The sequence below is a fragment of the Mirounga angustirostris genome, unplaced genomic scaffold (assembly GCF_029215605.1).
Source record: "Mirounga angustirostris isolate CCGP_5_RB_7025 unplaced genomic scaffold, mMirAng1.0.hap1 SCAF_15, whole genome shotgun sequence".
Classification (NCBI taxonomy): Eukaryota; Metazoa; Chordata; class Mammalia; order Carnivora; family Phocidae; genus Mirounga; species Mirounga angustirostris.
Window position 1 is genome coordinate 74,899,458 of NW_026991723.1, and position 14,096 is coordinate 74,913,553.

The 14,096-nt window shown below is 50.1% G+C and overlaps 1 protein-coding gene across 7 annotated transcripts in view; it reads left to right on the forward strand.

Annotated features, from left to right (window-relative positions):
• TMEM268 (transmembrane protein 268) overlaps positions 1-14,096 on the forward strand; it is a 97,793-nt gene that overhangs the window by 7,739 nt on the left and 75,958 nt on the right. For all 7 annotated transcript variants that reach the window (XM_064579240.1, XM_045882997.3, XM_054509374.2 and 4 more), the window contains 6 exons: positions 2,508-2,617; positions 5,014-5,121; positions 6,270-6,419; positions 9,876-9,986; positions 11,174-11,254; positions 12,149-12,334. In XM_064579240.1, coding sequence (XP_064435310.1) covers positions 2,508-2,617; positions 5,014-5,121; positions 6,270-6,419; positions 9,876-9,986; positions 11,174-11,254; positions 12,149-12,334 — 746 coding nt within the window. The remainder of the gene's footprint in view (positions 1-2,507; positions 2,618-5,013; positions 5,122-6,269; positions 6,420-9,875; positions 9,987-11,173; positions 11,255-12,148; positions 12,335-14,096) is intronic.

Sequence of the window (14,096 nt, forward strand, 5' to 3'; positions counted from 1 at the left end):
GATACCCCAGGGCATTAAAAAAAGAACCCTATTGGGGTTGGGGACCAGAGTTCTGTCCTATCAATTCATTTATACATCAAACATTTATTTAGTGCCTACTGTATGCAAGTACTGAACCCAGCTCAGGGGATTGGTGATGAACAGAACCAGTATGGGAGTACATAGTCTGGTGTGGAAGATAGGCTTTAATCAACCTAATTAAATACATATGTAAGCAAATAGTTGCAAATACATGTATTTATTCTTGATGAGAAGAGCAGTTCTGAGTAGGTTTAGCAGGAGTTGATCTGTTAAGGTATAGTGTCAGGGAAGACTCCCTGAGGAAGTGGTTAATGAGTTGGGATACCCTTGATGAGTAGGGTTTAACTATGTGAAGTCCAGTGGAAGTGTTCTAGGGAAAGGGAACAGCATATGCAAAGGCCCTGGGGTGGGAGAGAACGCCACATGTTCCAAGAACAAAGGAGGCTGCTGTGGCCAGACACAGCACTGAATGGCCCGAGGTGAGTTTAGCAGGAGGCTGGTTCTAAGGGCTGGGAGAGTGGTAAGGAGGTTGGTTTTTGTCAGTAGAGCACCAAAAAGCTATTGAAAGTTTTACTCAGAGGATCGATGTCCTCCAGTTTGTGTGCTGGCTGTTGTGTGGAGAGTGCATTGTAGGTGGGAGGAGTAGGTATGGAGACGCCAATGAGGAGGCCGCCACAAGGTCACGACGGAGAGTGAAGGTCTGGCCCAGTCTTGCGGAGGACATGCAAAGAGGTGCGTGGAATTGAGAGATGTTCTGTTGGCCCAGTTGACAGGGCCCAGAGAGGGGGTGCGTGAAGGGATAGAGAGAGTGGGTGGGCCAGGAATTTCCAGGCAGGTAGGACTAGGCATTTTGCTTTAAAGACTCAGGTATTGCCCAGAGCTAGCCTCTGAGGGGACAGGTTTGGGCCAGCAGATAACATACTGATGGTTTGATCTCTTCCGTGCTGCTTTATCTTCTGAGCCGTGCCCACAGAAAATGTGCCAGCATACCATTCCCCAGCCTTGCATGGCCAAACACCGGCATCCCCCAGCCCCGTGCCTGCTGACCTGACCTGTGGCTCATGGGGCCTCATGCTTTGGTGGAAGGAGATCTCGATCCTTCTGTCCAGAGTCTCTCTACTCAGATCAGAAGGTAGATGCAGTTTCATTCCGTGGCTGGTCCTCCCTGGGCCTGAGGGGCTTTCAGTCCAGAGCTTTCACCCCAGCTGGCCTCACTGGTCTGGCCTCCTTGCCACCTGTGGCCTCCTCGTGGTCCTGTGGGGAGAGTTTTGATAGCTGTTGTGACCAGGCTGGGTTGATGCGGAGTGTTTGTTGAGGTTCGACTTAATTCAGTTAGTGCTTTTGAAATGTTGAGTGAGTTGCAGATACCCTGGGGACGGGGTTACCAGTAAATCCGTGTATTAGGGGGTGCCTGGGTGGCTCAGTTGGTTAAGTGTCTGTCTTCGGCTCAGGTCATGATCCCAGGGTCCTGGGATCTAGTCCCGCATCGGACGCCCTGCTCAGCGGGGAGCCTGCTTCTCCCTCTGCCTGCCGCTCCCCCTGCTTGTGCTCTCTCTTTCTCTCTGACAAATAAATAAAATCTTTAGGAAAAAAAGAATCAGCGTATTAGTTTTCTGTAGCTGCTGTAACAAATTGCCCCCCACAGAGGGCTCGCAAAACACAAATCCATCTTCTTCTAGTTCTGGAGGTTCGAAGTGTGGACTGAGCTATAGCCCTGTGTCAGCTTGTCAGCCAGGCTGCTTTCCTGCAGGAGCCTGGGGAGAGTCTGTTTCCTTTTCCAGCTTCCAGAGGCCGCACACGCTCCTCGGCTCGTGAACCTTCCTCCATTTCCAAAGGCAGCCACGTTCCAGCTCTGTGCTTCTCTTCTCCCCATCACGTCGCTCCCAACATTTTTAAAGACCCTTGTGATTACATCGGGCCCACCCAGACAATCCAGGAGAATCTCCCTATTTCAGGCCAGCTGATTGGAAACCTTAATTCCATCTATACCCTTAGTTCTCCTTGCTGTGTAAGGTAACCTATTCGCAGGCTCTGGGGAGTACAGCGAGGACATCTTTGGGGGTTCATTGTTCTGCCTACCCCAGTCACACTGAGCCCACTGTGAGTGTAATATGTAGGTGAGCTTCCTTTGCGGTGATCATACAAATGTCTGATACATCACCTTTTCCATGTAGTTGTTGTTCAGTCTCTGTTTAAGTCTCTTTTGTGATGGGGAGCTCGCTTCCTCCAGTTCTTTGTTGGCTCTCATTCTTGGCAAGTTCTTCCTTCTCTGGTCTTGCCTTGTGCCCAGATCGCCTCCACGTTCTGGTCCCAATTTTGCCTCCGCAGGGGCTTCTTGACAAGTTCAGTGCTTCTGGCATAGGGATTCGAAGTCCCTCCTTGCCATGAGTAAGGGTCTCACGGCCAGAGGAGGTGATGCCAGCAGGCTCTGGGCTCGTCCACGGTAATTCTCACCCAGCCAGCTGAAGCTTCCGGTCTGTTTTCAGAGCTCCGCAATGGCCAGGTGCTCACGGTTCTCCGGATCGACAATACCTGTGCACCCATCTCCTTCGATCTGGGCGCCGTGGAGGAGCAACTGCAGACATGGGGCATTCAGGTGAGTGCTCATTTTATTGCGACCCTCTGCCATTTTTTCCTTCCTTCCATCCACCCGCCTGTCTGCCCATCCATCTATCCTTTCATCCAGTTGTTCACAAAATATTCGTTCAACATGGACTCTGTGCTCCGTGGGGTGGGGCAGGTAAGGAGGATGTATGGGAAGTGTCCCCTCCTCCCAGTTACTTCACTTAACAGATAGGTGTTTTGGGGTGCCCATCCTTTGCCAGGCGCTGAGCTGGGCGCTAGGTACCACGGCGGTGACCGGGACCCAGCGCCTGGGCTCATACTGCTCATAGAGCCCAGTGCAGGAGATGGACTCACGCCAGGTACGGCAGGACAGCAGGATCTCAACACCGCGGTAGCGGACCGTATGAGGTGCTGAAGCCATTCACAGGAGAAAATGATGAACTCTCCTGGGGAAGCAGTGGTTAGGAAAGCGTCACGGAGGGGCAGATACTTGATCTGGGGTCTTGAAGGAAAAGTAGGAGTTTGCTGGGTAGACAGGAGGAAGGGCATTTCAGAAGAGGGAACTGTATACTCAAAGGGAAGGTGCCTGGATTCATTAGATGGTAATGCAGTGCTTTCAAGCATAGTGATTTGAGGCATAGGCTTCTCAGACCCGTAGGTCTGGGTGCAGATCCAGCTCTGCTGCTTCCTGCCTGCGTGACTTTCTGCAGGTGACTTAACCTCTCTGAGCGGCGGTTCCATCCTTTATAAAATGAGGGCAATGTTCATACCTATTACCTGGGGTTTTTGTGAGAGGAAGTGAAATAGTGCTTGAGAAATAGTTGCACTCTGTCTGGCACATAGTACATGTTCTATACATTGTAGGTGTCGCTGTTGTTACAAAGTAGCCATAGCTGTGGCGGTCTCTGTTCCCGAAGCCCCCAGCGTCACCAGGCCCTCCCCTGCACCACCTAGGGAGGACCAGTTATGGAGGGGAAAGACACAGAGCTAATTTTACCCTGATTTTAGAGTTTACTTCTTTCGAACGGAATTGTGTTCCTGTTTCAATCAACATCTTATCATTCAAAGGGAAACTTCTCAAATTGACGGTACTAAGCCCACACCAGCAACAGTGGCTGGTTTATCATCCAGTTTATCATCCAGCCTTTGTCCAAAAGAACATTTTTCTTAAACTGTTATCTGCAGATGGGGTTTCCCTAACCAGGGAACAATTTACATAATATTCTACCATATTCCTAAATATCCTCTTTAATGGTTAAATTCTATTTTTTTTTAAAGATTTTATTTATTTATTTGATAGAGCACGAATAGGCAGAGCAGGAGACAGAGGGAGATGGAGAAGCAGACTCCCCGCTGCTGGGAGGGAGCCTGATGTGGGGCTCGATCCCAGGACTCTGGAATCATGACCTGAGCCCCGAAGGCAGACACTTAATGGACTGAGCCACCCAGGCACCCCTAAATTCTATTTTCCTAAGCAGTCCACTCTTGTAGGGCTTTTGTATGCTATGCCATTTTTTCTGGGGCTGGGGGGGCAGGAAGGTGCCAGTTTTCAGTACCTTGAGCTGTATACACACATCTGTCAAAGTAACACATAACCACTGGAGTAGGCAGAACAAAGGTCCCCTCCAAATGTCCATATGTATGTACATGTTATACGTACACTTATTTAATAATATACATGTTACAATTGTATATGTGGGGGGGCGCCTGGGTGGCTCAGTTGTTAGGTGTCTGCCTTCGGCTCAGGTCATGATCCCTGGGGTCCTGGGATCGAGCCCCGCATCGGGCTCCCTGCTCTGCGGGAAGCCTGCTTCTCCTTCTCCCACTTCCCCTGCTTGTGTTCCCTCTCTCGCTCTGTCAAATAAATAAATAAAATCTTTAAAACAAACAAACAAACAAACAAACAAAAAACAATTGTATATGTGGTACGGTAATTAATATGCAAGCCACCCCTTGCATTGCAAGGGAGGTATACTTATGGTCCTCGTTTTGCAGAGGAGGAGCCTAAGGCTCAGAGAAGTGGGGTTCCTTGCTCCAGGTCACATGGCCCATGAATAGAAGGGCCAAGGTTCGGACCCAGGCTCCTGACTCTAGGGCCTGAGCCTTAACCGTTAGGCTGTCATGGGTCTGCCGTGAGGCCCTGAGCCTGGGGCTGTAGGATCCCCCCCGGGGCTGTCCTGCTGGATCTCGAGTTGTCCCACCTCCCCCATGGTGCCCAGCCTTCCCTGATCTGAGGGCTACATCCTGTGATCCCCAGTCTGAGTGCTCTGAGCTCTTCATTCTGCCTCCCGGGGCAGCCTGGATGGTGCCTGATCCCCCTTCCACCTGATAGTCACATGAACTGGAAATGACTTGCTTGCGTGCAGGAAGGAGGTGGGCGTGGTTCCCCATGGCTGATTGGTCTCTTTTCCTTGCACGGCCAAGCAGGTCCCTGCCGACCAGTACAGGAGCTTGGCCGAAAGCGCCCTATTGGAGCCCCAAGTGAGAAGATACATCATCTACAACTCCAGGCCCATGCGGCTGGCCTTTGCTGTGGTAAGGGGCGGGGGGCGCCGCGCTAACCCTGGCCCTGCTGCGGCCCCCTGTGGCGTGGCTGAATTTGGCGCTGTGTTCCCGAGCCTGTCCGTGTGGGTAAGGGGTTTGGGGCTGGTGGTCCAGCTGCCTGGGATGGAGCAGTACACACGGACCTGGATGTGGTGTGAGGAAATCAATGGGAGAGAGTCGTAACCAGATCCCCAGGTAAAGGATGAGAGGCCGAATTTACTTACTAAGGACAGAGCTTGGGTTTGGAAATCTGAGGACCCATCATTGTGACTTTGGACTCAATGTCTGGCTTTGGTTAAGACTTGTCTTCTTCCTGGGACTTGGTTCCCCCATCTGTTCAACAGATAGGTCCATTTCAGCTCTGATCATACCTACATGAGTGTGTATAAACATCTATGTGTATGTGCATATATATATATACATATATATACACACACACATGAAGACACAGACATATGAACATCCATATCCACCTATGTATATACATACAGACACATACACATACATATATAGGTACAAATAGCAGAGCCAGTATTTGAACCCAGGCAATCTGGTTTCAGCATCTGTGCTCTTAACCACTCTGATCTGCCACTTCTCTGTACGTACACATGGCCCAGTAGCACTCTTTACTCCCAAGGCCGCTGCTAGAGAAGGCTAAGGAATGGCTACTGGCATTTGGTAATTCTCTAACAAGTGCTAGGCTGTTACACACATTGTCTGATTAACCCTTATAACAACCTGTGAAGCAGGTGTTATCCCCATTTCACAGATGAGGAAATTGAGGCTCAGAGCATTGTTAATAACTTGTCCAAGGCCACACATAGCTGTTGAAGGATCAGTGTGGGTTTCTGACTCAAATTTCTCTCACTCCCGGGACCCCCTGCCCTCCTTCTGCTTTATTTCAAGTCAGGGTAAGCAAGGATTCAGAGGAGCTCTCCTGACCCCTTTCCTCTACTGTTGCTTGTGGACAAGGAACAAGGGCTCCTCCTCACAGACCCCGATCATCCCTTCCTGGCCCTGTGAGCTCTTGGTCTCCAAGGAGGGCGTCGGATGTGTCCGAAGCGTGTCTCCCTTTGAATGGAGTGGCTTCGTTCGAGCGCCGGTATTCCTGATCGTGCTCTCTCTCCGGTTTCTCGCAGGTTTTCTATGTGGTGGTCTGGGCCAACATCTACTCCACCAGCCAGATGTTTGCCCTGGGGAACCACTGGGTGGGTGTGCTGCTTGTGACCCTGGCCGCCATGAGCCTGACCCTGACCCTCGTGCTCATCTTCGAGAGACACCAGAGGAAGGTGAGTTGTCCGGAGACCCCAGCCGTGCTCCCTCCAGAAAGGGTGCGCTGGCGGGAGAATCCCAATTCTGATCTTTCTCTTTTCCCTGCCCCAGGGAATTTCTCCGACCATGAAAATTCATGTGGGCCCTTGGGCCCAGTGACTAAAAGAAATGAAATCACATGTGTGATTAATTCCTCTCTGTTTTCTTTGTCTAATCCCTGGGGGTTGTTTTTCTGGAAGCAAGCTGTGTTTCGAGAGTGTCTGGGGCGGGGAGAGGAGGGCATGTTGGGTTTACTGAGCCCTTTCACGCTAAGAAGGGCCGAGCTGGGATTCAAGGCCAGGGCACTCAGATCCCAGGCCTTGTTCTCAGTCAATATCCTACTGCATTGGCGGTCTGCAGATGGTGGCCGTCCCCGGTGACCAGAAACATGGTGGCTTAAAACAATGCAATGTATTATCTTAGAGTTCTGTACTTCAGGGCTGCGTCCTTTCTGGAACCTCTAGGGGAGAATGTATTTCCTGCGTCTTCCAGCTCCTGGAGTACCCCCTCCAGTCTCTGGCTAATGACTCCTTTGTCTGTCTTCAAAGCCAAAAATGGCAGGTCTAGTTCTTCTCACATCTTTGACTCTGAGTCTTTTGGCTCCTTCTTCCACTTTTGAGGCCTCTTGTGATTACTTTGAGCTGTCAGGATTATCTGGGACAAACTCCCTTTTTTTAAGGTCAGCTAATTAGCAACGTTAATTCTACCTACCACCTTAATTTCCTGGCACAGACTTGGACTCGGAGATCCGTTCTTGCCTGACTCGGGAGGAGAGGGATGCTGGGAAATGTGGTCGGAGTTTGGGGTATGAATTCCGTTTAGTTCCTATGCTCACAGGGACAGCTAGGAACTTTATGAGTTAATCATCCTGAAAAGATCTTTGTTGGGCTTTGCGACAAGGCTGACGAAATGATGCTGCCCTTGGGCTCCGTGGAAGCTTTCATGGCTCTTGTGCTTGGCATATAAAAAATAAAATAAACTGGCTGCCCCTGCAGCGAGAAACTTCTCTTGGCGAGGGGAAAAAGCAAAGTATCCTGCCTTAGCAAGAGCAAGGGAAATACCTGGCACCTGTCAGGGCCTTCAAGGATGCAGATGTAAGGAACGCAGTTCAGGGAATGCCCATGGTGGCCGTCCGCCCTCTTCTTTGCCTTCCTTGCTCGGCTGGTATTCATGGCACAGAGATGAAGAAGACCCTGTGTCTTTACTCATAGGTGCAACATGGAGGCCCTGGGTATGCAGTGGCCCTCTTGTCATCAGTGTTTGCTCATTCAGGGAACCTGAGGTTCTTTCACTCCTAATAATGACCACCATTTAATGAGCACCTACTATGTGCCTTTGGCACCTGCCGCCTATGACCACCAACCAGACAAGGAGGCAGAATACCTCTGCCGTTGGCTAGCTCTGCAAGCTGGGTAAGGTGTTACTTCACCCCTCAGGGCCTCAGTTTCCTCGTCTGTAAAATGGGATAGTAATCGTAGCTCCCACAGGGCGCCTGACTGGCTCAGTCGGTAGAGCGTGCGACTCTTGATCTCATGGTTGTGAGTTCAAGCCCCACTTTGGGCATAGAGCTTACATTAAAAAAAAAAGGAGCACCCTCATAAGATTATTGGGAGAATTAAATGACTTAATACGTGCAAAGTACTTATAATAGTACCTGGTGTAATGTAAATACTCAATAAGTATGAACTGTTAGGATTATTGACTCTGTTTGCCAGTGGGGATGCCACAGCTCAGAGAGGTTAAGTAACCAGTCTGTGGTCACACAGGCTCCTGGGGTCTTGCCTCAGCTCAAGGATTTCTTCCTGCTTGGATCCCTCATCACTTGAACCTTGCAGCGCTCCCTTCCTGACCACCATTGTCCCTCCTCCTGTCCTACTTGGACCGTAGCATCCTTGAGAGCCTGAGCATTTTGCACGCACTGCCTTGTTTTCCCCCTTGTTCGGGGCGTCATTAGCCCTCCTCAGGATTGGAAGGTGTGTGAAGGCATGCGAGACCCTGCCTTGTATCACAGACGGAGTAAAAGCATGTTGCTAAAGCATCTGGGAAGTTCCTAAAAATACTCGTTTGTGGCCAACAAGATACAGGGGAAAAAGATATTTTTGACTCAGTATCCATCGAACTGATGTCATGAGCTGACGGGCGTTGTGTGTTCGTTCTTCTAGGTGTTCTACGCGGGTTGGCTCATTTCATAGAATGAGGGTGTTTTTCAGAGATGAGACGGAGATGGAGAGGTGGGGGTAATTTGGCCAAGGTTATCAGGCAGTGAGAGGCAGAGCCTGGGTCTGAACTCCCCGAGGCGCAGGTTTCGGAAAGGGTGTGCAGCCCTTGCTAAGGCTCCAGGCTAAACAAAATGTACTCACCCCATGTTTTCATATTTGTGGCATCCCTGGAAAATTCACTATATTTTAGACCCATTTAAAAAATAAAAAAACACTTTAGGTTTCCATGTCAAATGGACCTGGTTTGGCCGCTCAGAACCGAGAGTAGATTTTTCACCTGTGTTCACGCCCGGTGAGGAGCGTGGAGTCTGGGTAGGGTAGGAGACTGCTCTTCCGAGTGCGGGATCGTCTCTCAGGGGACACAGCCTTCAGTGGAAGGCATCCCTGGTCCCTGTCCCTAAGTGCCAACATTGCCTGTCCCATCCCTGTGACAACCACAGGGCCTTCTTGCAATTCTCAAAAGCTCCCTGCAGGAGTCCTGCCCTCCTGGGGACCTTGATTGTCCTTGATGGGGTTGTCGTCTAGTTGCGTCTCTAAATCCTTATGGGGTCTCCCAAACCAGCACTTTGGGTCCTGACACCCTTCCTCCTCCTCCTCCTCCCTCCTCCCCTCCCTGGCCTGCTTAGTTAGCATCTACTTAGTCAACTAGATCCATGGTGTCTGGTTGGTTTGGGTAGGAAAGAAGGGAGATGGATTCCCAGAATCTCCTTCCGAGGGCCAGGCACTGTGCCTGGGGCTTTGGAAAGTAGGTGCTTTATTTACACAATAAGCAGCTCTCAAACCTGTCCACCCCCTCCCTCCTCCTGCAGATATCTCTGTCAGCACACCAGACTGTTTCTGGGCACTGGTTAAGAGCACACGCATAGTCATGTTCAAGCTCACCATGTTCCTCGGAGGCAGGGACACCCTGACACTCTTTCTCCTTATTCTACAACTGAAGAAAGCAAGACTCGGGGAAGGAGCGTAACTTGTCCAGGGCCACACAGCTAGGATGTAGTGGGGCTGGGCTTCAACCCAGGGCTGTCTGACACTATTGAATTTATTGTCCTCCAAACCCTGCAATCCCATTTTAGGGGTGGGGGCGATGGATATGTCTCAAAGGCCAGGATTGCCCCATGGCGTCTGGAGGCGGGACAGTGTGTGGGTATTGCTCAGGGCCCAGGAGCTCCCTGGCAGCGTGGCGATCTGGCCACGAGCCTGGTGTTTGTCTTACAGGCCAACAGCAACACAGACCTTAGGCTGGCGGCTGCCAACGGAGCCCTCCTGAGACACCGGGTGCTGCTGGGGGTGACGGACACGGTGGAAGGCTGTCAGAGCGTGATTCAGGTACTGTGTCTGGGAGTGACCTCGGCTTGGGTGCCTGCATTATGGCTGGGTTGATGGGGAGAGGGGGCCCCAGCATCCCCCGGTCTGCATAGTGTCTTGGAGTCTGCTAATGAGACAAGCGTGGGCAGCCCTTCCCTTTCTCCCTGCTCCAGCGCTTCTTCCCGGAGACCCATCTCTGGGTGGTGACCCGCAGCCTGGAAGCTGCACGGGGCAGGGCTGGAAGGGAGCTCGGAGACCGTCTAAGCCACGCTCCTCATTCAGCATTTATCCCGCAAACAGAGGGGGCCTCCTCTGTGCCAGACCCTTTGATGGGCACTCAGGGGCCCACACAAGGTTCCTGGAGTGGCACATCAGACCCTGAGGCTTTGTCCACCTGGCTCGGTCATTTTCTTTGTTCCAAGTGCACAGGGGGTCAGGCAGACAATGGGAGAGACTAGTCGGCAAGAGGGTTGCTACCCTGGGTCTCATGGGTCAGTCACTGGGAGGAGGGAGGTCTGGGATCCAGAGGAAGTGGTCGGTCGCTGGAGGCATGAGGTGTGGGCCACCAGTTTCTCACAGAACTTCAGTTGTGATGTGAGGCAGGTGTGGACCCAACCAGATGTAATGAGTGTACGTGGAGGGTGTCGGCCTGGCTGCGTTTCACCTGACCTTCTGGGGACTGTTGAGGTTGAGGAGGAAGGGGAGGTAAAGGTGGGGTGAACATTTACCCGGTTCCCCTTCTCCCAGAGCACCCAAGTTGGATCTCCTCCCGCCTGGCCTTGGGCAGTGGTGGTGAATGACTGGAGGGTTTCACTCATCTGCCTGTGGGGCTCCAGACAGCAGGGCACCCCAGCCCCTGAGGATGAAGGTGGTAGCCCCAGATGCATACATGATGTCCAGGATGGTTTGGAATGCTCAGTGACTTGGAGCAAATGGAGCTGAGGCCATTTTGAACAGGGTTGGACATTTTCCAAATGTGCACACAAAGCCATTTTTCTCCCATCTGTACAAAGGACTCTCTGCTATGTATGAGGACTCTGGGAGAGAGCAGAGAGGCACGGTCCCACCAGAGACCGGGCATAAATTTGCTCATCCCCAGAAGGGCAGACCTCCGGCAAGGAGGAGGCAGGAGGCGGAAGGTAGTCAGCGACGGGGAGTTCAATGTCGGGCTGGCTTTGAGCATCCGCTGTCATGGCTTCTCTCCCCAGCTCTGGTTTGTCTACTTCAACCTCGAGGACTGTGTGCAGTTTTTGTGTGACCACATTCGAGAGATGAAGATGAGCCAAGAGGTAAGATACCATAAGCGAAAAAACAAACAAAAATAAACCAGAAGGCCAAATTGTACAGACTGTATTTCCTTAAGGTTGGAAAAATGTCTAAGGAAACGTTACTTGGAAGGAAGAATGCCTACCTGGAATCAGTGGTTGTTTCTGCCTAGGGAATTGTTACTTCTGAGCAAGATTTCAGTTAGTGTCCTTTTCAACTAATTGCATTTTCCACATTTCCTGATAACATAACAATTATATTAACAATTAATAGTAGTAATATGATTCTGGCAGAGGGAAGTAGGGTATTTAGACAACTTTCACTTCTTTGAAATGCCTTCCTTCCATTTGTGATCAGGGTGCTCTTGCTCTGATCCCATACACAAGGACACTGAGCCTCTGAGAAGTCCGGTGGCCCCCCAAAGGCATCCACGGGGCCGGTTGGTGATGCCAGGTTTGGAGTGCAATCCTCCTGTCTCTGAGCCCTCGGCTCCTTCCTTGGGATCAGCCTTTCCCTGGGCCCTGTAAGTGCTGTCATGGATCTTGAGGTCAGGATTGTGGTTTAGCCCAATCCCAGCCCATTCATCCCTGTATGGCTTTGGGCAAGGCCTTTGAGCTCTGCTTTGCTCACCTGCAAGGTATATATTAAGATACCCATGACCCAGGCCGCTTTGAAGAACAAATGAGAACGTGGAAGGAAAAGTGTTTTGGAAGCTCTTAGAGACTGTAGGGAATTTTGTAGGCAATTATCTGACCTCTCGAATGTGGCTGAGTTCCAGATTCTCCTGAGGTAAGCATCTGAGTCTGTAGATGGATCCATCAGTCCTTTGTGAGTCTACAGCGTCGGGAGTGACTCAGCCTCTGACATACCACCCAACTTGGGACACCATCCACATCTCCTCTCTCTTTCTTTTGTAGTCCTTGCTGCGAAGCAGATTGAGCCAGCTGTGTGTTGTCATGGAAACCGGGGTGAACCCCGAGACAGAGGAGGGGCCCGAGAACCTGTTGGAGGAAGCTCCTCTCCTGCCCAGCAGCCCTCATCCTGAGGAGAGGCCACTCATGCAGACTGAACTTCGCCAGCTTGTTCCTGAGGCTGAGCCGGAGGTAAGGGGCACCTGGGCTGTTCAGGGCCACCTTTCCTCCAGGACATTTGTGTGGAGTCCACGTGGGGCCTCAAGTTATAAATCCCAGGGAACATGACTTCATGGAGTTGGTAGAGGCTGTGCAAATCTTCTAGCCTACTAGTTTTTAATTATTTTTTTTCCTTACTCTAGCACTTTAAAAAATAGTTTATAGGAATCATTTTCGACTTTCTGGTTTTTTCCTCCATCTTTAAATATCTTGGATATTCTTTTTTGGTAGTTCCATGGGATATCTAGTTGCATGTTGATGGGTCGTGGCCTACATAGCCATAAACATGATCATGAATATTTGGGTCATTTTTAAAATCTATTTTGCAATCAGTCTGTCATCTATCCATCCATCTACTTAAATTGCAGTCGGATATATATGCTTTTTCTTATATGCATTTCTGTTGAATTCCAGTGCCCCCAGCCCCAGAGTTCTGTCAGGTCCTGCCACCCAATTATGGCCAAGTGCTGGTAGACCAGATATCTGATAATGTGGTTTTCAGCTTGTATCTTCCATGAGGACAAGACTCACTGTCTGGGAGACAAGCACCAGGGGCTGACTTCAGGCATTCTTTGATGCAGGGAGACACCTGCATTTTCTTTTCAGCCAACAGGTTTGGGGATTAAAGGCCCAAACCAGCCCAGACTTTCCCTTTTGCCTCGGTGAGGAGTAGGGGATCCGACAAATGGGACTCATCAAAAGAGAAAATGATAAATAGATTAATCTCTTCACTTGAATCCCACCGACTTTTTAAATTTAAATTTAATTTGTTTTATTTTTTAAAAAAGATTTATTTGAGAGAGCGAGAGAGAGGCCACAAGCAGCAAGGAGGGGCAAAGGGAGAGGGACAAGCAGACTCCCCACCGAGCAAGGAGCCTGATTCGGGGCTCGATCTCAGGACCCTGAGATCATGACCTGAGCTGAAGGCAACCGCTTACCTGACTGAGTCACCCAGGCGCCCCCACTACCGGTTTTTTTTTTTTAGAGAACTAGAAAAGATTGATAAGGTCATGTACTTTATTGTGGCATGCCTGGGTTTATATGACATAGCCTATTAAATCTGATGGGTTTTTAAAATTATTTTTTCAAATTCATTCAAACCAATGGTAATACAATACCCTGTCATGAATATCAAGTGTGTGTGCACATGTTTTTAAAATAGTTGCCCTCTATAACTTAGGTAGGGAAAATATAATCAGTGCCCGAGTCTCAGCATGGGTCAGACCATCATATTTTAACAGGAAACCAGCACCTCTGAAAGACCGAGAAGTAGTTATAATCACCTCTTACATTGTAACAGATTTCTTACCATACATAAAATCCTTCAGCTTACCCTCCTGGGGATGGAGTGTTTTTCCTTCTTTCTGGTTGGGTGAAATAAGCTTCCAGGAGGTCAGCTGACCTGCCGAAGGTCAGAGAGCAAGGGAGAAGGTCGCCAAGCCAGGGGCAGAAGCCAGCCCTGCGAATTCTAAGTACAACTTTCTTGCCATAGTTCTTTCCTTCTTGCGCTCTTAATTTTAGAGTAGATTGGCCAGGAGATAAATCTGAGTTAGGGAGTAGTAGACTACTTGAGGTTTTCAGTATTTTTCTAGCACCAAGGGTGACTCAAAGGAAGCACCAACCCTACAGAGCTAGGTGGAGTTTCTGCTTTCTAGAATAATGATAATGATGATGATGTTGGTGACACTGAGCACGAGGTGGGGGACTTTCTGTCGATTAGTTCCTTTAATCCTCC